This window comes from Anomaloglossus baeobatrachus, chromosome 2, assembly GCF_048569485.1.
Source record: "Anomaloglossus baeobatrachus isolate aAnoBae1 chromosome 2, aAnoBae1.hap1, whole genome shotgun sequence".
In the NCBI taxonomy this organism is placed as follows: Eukaryota; Metazoa; Chordata; class Amphibia; order Anura; family Aromobatidae; genus Anomaloglossus; species Anomaloglossus baeobatrachus.
The window spans coordinates 195014-201013 of record NC_134354.1 but is presented as its reverse complement, the minus strand read 5'-3'; the positions used below and the strand labels follow the sequence as shown (position 1 = coordinate 201013).

Sequence of the window (6000 nt, the reverse complement as noted above, 5' to 3'; positions counted from 1 at the left end):
TCCCTCCTCCTCCTCCCCCCCTTGCCTGTTCCTCTCTCTCCTCCCCCCCCCCCTCTTGCCTGCCTGCTCCTACTTGTCTCCCCCCAAAGGTCATGTCTCGGTGGCCTCCATGTGCTGATGGTGTCTGCTCCTACTGTAGGTTAAGACGGGGAAGGTGCACATTGTCCTGCTGTCCCCCCGAAGCTTTAGTCGGCGGAGGTTACTCTGGCTCCAGCTGTCTGCCCTCTGCTCACCAGCTCCCTCCAGTGGCGTTTGCCTGCATAGATGAAGTTCATTGTGTGTCTGAATGGTCCCACAATTTTCGGCCCTGTTACCTGCGTCTCTGCAAGGTGAGAGATCCCCCCCCCTCGGACGTTTACGGTCACACTGTGGCAGTATGTCGGACGTTTACGGTCACACTGTGGCAGTATGTCGGACGTTTACGGTCACACTGTGGCAGTATGTCGGACGTTTACGGTCACACTGTGGCAGTATGTCGGACGTTTACGGTCACACTGTGGCAGTATGTCGGACGTTTACGGTCACACTGTGGCAGTATGTCGGACGTTTACGGTCACACTGTGGCAGTATGTCGACGTTTACGGTCACACTGTGGCAGTATGTCGGACGTTTACGGTCACACTGTGGCAGTATGTCGGACGTTTACGGTCACACTGTGGCAGTATGTCGGATGTTTACGGTCACACTGTGGCAGTATGTCGGACGTTTACAGTCACACTGTGGCAGTATATCGGACGTTTACGGTCACACGGGCGGTATGTCGGAGGTTTACGGTTACACTGTGGTGATATATTGGACGTTTACGGTCACACTGTGCAGTATGTCGGACATTTACGGTTACACTGTAGCGATATATCGGACGTTTACGGTCACACTGTGGCAGTATATTGGACGTTTACGATCACACGGGCGGTATGTCGGATGGTTAGGGTTACACTGTGGCGATATATTGGACGTGTACGGTGACACTGTGGCAGTATATCGGACGTTTGCGGTCACACGGGCGGTATGTCGGACGTTTACGGTTACACTGTAGTGATATATTGGACGTTTACGGTCATACTGTGGCAGTATGTTGGACGTTTACGGTTACTCTGTGGCAGTATGTCGGACGTTTACGGTCACACTGGCAGTATGTCGGACGTTTACGGTTACACTGTGGCGATATATTGGACGTTTACGGTTACACTGTGGCAGTATGTCGGACGTTTACGGTCACACGGGCAGTATGTCGGACGTTTACGGTTACACTGTGGCGATATATTGGACGTGTACGGTCACACTGTGGCAGTATGTCGGACGTTTACGGTTACTCTGTGGCAGTATGTCGGACGTTTACGGTCACACTGGCAGTATGTCGGACGTTTACGGTGACAGACACTGTCGCAGTATATCGGACGTTTACGGTCACACTGTGGCAGTATATCGAACGTTTACGGTCACACTGTGGCAGTATATCGGACGTTTACGGTCACACGGGCGGTATGTCGGACGTTTACGGTCACACTGGCAGTATGTCGGACGGTTACGGTTACTCTGTGGCAGTATGTCGGACGTTTACGGTTACACTGGTGATATATTGGACGTGCAACGGTCACACTGTGGCAGTATGTCGGAGATATTGGTGCTGCGCAAGAGGAAAGGGGTCAGCTGACCAGCAGGAGAAGACGTCCGGGTGTCAGCAGGAGCACAACGGAAATAGGAATATCCAGCAATCAGCGACTTCTTAAAAACTCATCCTTTATTTTTCAAAAATGTCATCAAAAACCTATAACTTCAAGACCTAAAATCCAAAAAATAATCCATGGTAAGTAGCCAATGAACAACAAACACGTTTCTGATGCGGGTCCTTATTCATTGTGTAAAGTATTCTACATGGAATGAACCAATTAGGAGAGAAAAACAATATTCATAAAGCACAAAAAAAAATATAAAAAATGTTCATGATTAAGTGTAATGATATGTTAGGTTGTGCCTTATATTCATAACAGATGGAAATCTAGATTTCAGAACAAAAATCCACCAAGCCTTCTTGTGTAACAAAAGCCTTCTATGATCACCCCCTCTGTTCGTCATATTAACCCTTTCAATACCTTGAACCCTGCATGATGTTAATTTACCCTCATGTGCCTCACTAAAGTGTTTAGATACTGCAGAACATTTTGCTGTTTTATTTCTAGCATCCGACAAGCGTCTCCTGATTATTTTCTTTAATGTGCGCAAGGTGCTGCCCACATATTGGAGGGAAAATGAGATGTAAGTCATCAATGTGCACGAGGTGCAGCCCACATATTGCAAGGAACATGAGATGCAAGTCATCAATGTGCACGAGGTACAACCCACATTTCAGGGAACATGACATGCAAGTCATTAATGTGCACGAGGTGCAGCCCACATATTGGAGGGAATATGAGATGCAAGTCATCAAGTAAACTACAAAAGACGTATTGCAGTTAATATAGTTTTTATGGGGTATATTTTACCATCTACTGTTGCGTTTCTCTCCTGATTGGTTCATTCCATGCACATGTTAACAGGATATGACACAACGTCATTTTGTAGCATGCTTTACACAATGAATAAGGACCCGCGTCCGAAATACGTTTGTTGTTCATAGGCTACTTACATGGATTATTTTTTTGGCTTTTATATCTTGATATTATAAGTTTGTTTTTTTATGAAATTTTTGAAAAATAAAGGATGAGTTTTTAAGTTGCCGATTGCTGGATATTCCTATTTCCTTTGTGCTCATATTGGTGCTGCGCTCCTCTTCTTCTGATTCGGAGGTTACATGTAGATGATGCAGCCTTATGCCTCCTGTCAGTTCACGTTCTGCCATGATCTCCCCCTCTAGTGATTATTTTGAGGTTTGTGCACAAGTTCTCGCCCCGCTCACCCTTTTGCCCTCTGTTTGGTCAGGTTCTTCGGGAGCGCCTTGGGGTGCGCTGTATCCTCGGTCTCACAGCTACGGCCACGCTCAGCACCGCGCAGGATGTTGTTCGCCATCTGACAGTCCCAGATGGTGGGAACCTTGCGATGCGACTGGCTGCCATCCCTCCAAACCTGCACCTCTCTGTGTCCGTGGATCGGGACCGAGACCAGGTAAGTCGATATTGGTTCAGGTTTCTATCATTCACATCCTTACTATTAAAATAAAATGATAGGAAAGATCTGACCCCAAGTGGTGGAGTCCCCGAATCAGGAGAAGCCCCTGCGAGTGGTGGAGGAGTATCAGGCGAAGCCCCCCCCCCCCGAGTGGTGGATGAGTATCAGGCGAAGCCCCCCCCCCCCCCCCGAGTGGTGGATGAGTATCAGGCGAAGCCCCCCCCCCCCGAGTGGTGGATGAGTATCAGGCGAAGCCCCCCCCCCCCGAGTGGTGGATGAGCATCAGGCGAAGGCCCCCCCCGAGTGGTGGATGAGTATCAGGCGAAGGCCCCCCCCGAGTGGTGGATGAGTATCAGGCGAAGCCCCCCCCCCGAGTGGTGGATGAGTATCAGGCGAAGCCCCCCCCCCGAGTGGTGGATGAGTATCAGGCGAAGCCCCCCCCCGAGTGGTGGAGGAGTATCAGGCGAAGCCCCCCCCCCTGAGTGGTGGAGGAGTATCAGGCGAAGCCCCCCCCCCCCCCCCCTGAGTGGTGGAGGAGTTTCAGGCGAAGCCCCCCCCCCCCCGACGAGTGGTGGAGGAGTATCAGGCGAAGCCCCTCCCCCCCCCCGAGTGGTGGAGGAGTATCAGGCGAAGCCCCTTCCCCCCCCCCCCCCCCCCGAGTGGTGGAGGAGTATCAGGCGAAGCCCCTCCCCCCCCCCCCGAGTGGTGGAGGAGTATCAGGCGAAGCCCCTTCCCCCCCCCCCCCCCCGAGTGGTGGAGGAGTATCAGGCGAAGCCCCCCCACGAGTGGTGGAGGAGTATCAGGCGAAGCCCCCCCCCCCCCATCCTGAGTGGTGGAGGAGTATCAGGCGAAGCCCCCCCCCCCCCATCCTGAGTGGTGGAGGAGTATCAGGCGAAGCCCCCCCCCTGAGTGGTGGAGGAGTATCAGGCGAAGACCCCCCCCCTGAGTGGTGGAGGAGTATCAGGCGAAGCCCCCCCCCTGAGTGGTGGAGGAGTATCAGGCGAAGCCCCCTCCTTGAGTGGTGGAGGAGTATCAGGTGAAGCCCCCCCCCTGAGTGGTGGAGGAGTATCAGGCGAAACCCCCCACTGAGTGGTCGAGTCCCAGATCAGGAACAGCCCCCCTCCCACTGAGTGGTCGAGTCCCAGATCAGGAGAAGCCCCCTCCCACTGGTGGAGTCTCCGCACACATGGCAGGATGGTGTTGTGGTCAGGACGGTGCTGCTAATGTCTGATAGCGGTCGGGCAAACTGCAGTCCTGATCGCTCATGGACTGTCTGCGTCTCATTTCCTTCAGGCTCTCAACTCCCCTCTCTGTAAATTTCTAATCGTTCGTTCCTATTTTTTTTCCCTCTTGCTCCTCTTGATCAATCTCTTCTCTTTCATCCTCGTTCTGCTCGACCGCTTCTCCTCCTCTTTCTTCTCTATCATCGACTGCTTCTTCTCCTCTTCTATCCTCGCTCTCGTCAACTGCTTCTCCACCTCTTTCTTCTCTCTCATCGACTGCTTCTCCTTCTCTTCTGTCCTCGCTTTCGTCGACCGCTTCTCCTTCTCTTCTGTCCTCGCTTTCTTCGACCGCTTCTCCTCCTCTTCCATCCCCGCTCTTGTTCACCGCTTCTCCTCCTCTTTCTTCCTCGCTCTTATCAACCAGTTCTCCTTCTTCGGAATCCTTGCTCTTGTCGACCGCTTCTCCTCCTCTTCTGTTCTCGTTTTGGTCGACCACGTCTCTTCCTCTTCTGTCCCTGCTCTCGTAGAACGCTTCTCCTTCTCTTCCGTTCTCGTGCTCATTGACAGCTTCCCCTCCTCTTCTGTTCTCGTTCTGGTCGACCACGTCTCTTCCTCTTCTGTCCCTGCTCTCGTAGAACGCTTCTCCTTCTCTTCCGTTCTCGTGCTCATTGACAGCTTCCCCTCCTCTTCTGTTCTCGTTCTGGTCGACCACGTCTCTTCCTCTTCTGTCCCTGCTCTCGTAGAACGCTTCTCCTTCTCTTCCGTTCTCGTTCTTGTCAACAGCTTCTCCTTCTCTTCCGTTCTCGTTCTCGTTGACAGCTTCTCCTCCTCTTCTATGCAGAAAACAGGAATGACAGCGTCCACTTGAGTGAAAAATCTTCCTTCTTTTTATTCCATCAAAGTGCAAAAACAGTGCAACGTTTCGACATAGAATGTCTTTGTGAAGCATAGCATCAGCTGTCCATTATTTATACATGTCAATTACATGTGAACCAATTCAAATCGATCCCATACCCTCATCTACATATTGTCAATCCCACACATAAACAATAACAATACATAGCGATCTAATATCACCAGACATCATCAGATGTTCTATACATAACAATATAATCCAAATACACTTACACAGTAGACAGATGACATGAAGACGCCGAACGTGTGTGTAAAGCGCGGCGCCATTCCTTAGAAGCATCCTTGTCATGGAGATCCAATACCCAAAGTTCATTGCAGGTATACCACATGACTGTCAAAAGCCAATCCGATTGCCGTATGTTCGTGCAGGCATTGGTGACGTCACAGGCTTCCTCCGAGCGCATCGTTTAGGCTTTTTAGTTGTTTACAGAATAATCCAGGCAGCGCAGGCGCAGTAACGTTTCAGGGACATCCAGATTTCCCATTAAGCACCATATTATCGGAGCCACGTCGCTGCTGCAATAGCGCATGCTCACCGGATTTACCATAATATTACAAACCTGTATATCACACATATAAAAGGATATAAATATCTCATCATATTCATGACATATCATCTGTCCTCGCTCTCATCGACCGCTTCTCCTCGTCTTCCCTCTTCGCTCTTGTCGACAACTTCTCCCCCACTTCTGTCCTCTCTCTCGTCGACAGCTTCTCCCCGTCTTCTGTTCTCGTTCTAGTCGACCACGTCTCTTCC

The 6000-nt window shown here is 51.0% G+C and overlaps 1 protein-coding gene across 1 annotated transcript in view; it reads left to right on the top strand.

Moving 5' to 3' along the window:
* RECQL4 (RecQ like helicase 4) overlaps positions 1-6000 on the top strand; it is a 128717-nt gene that overhangs the window by 68290 nt on the left and 54427 nt on the right. The window contains 3 exon segments of the mRNA XM_075334804.1: positions 140-175; positions 177-329; positions 2920-3102. Coding sequence (XP_075190919.1) covers positions 140-175; positions 177-329; positions 2920-3102 — 372 coding nt within the window.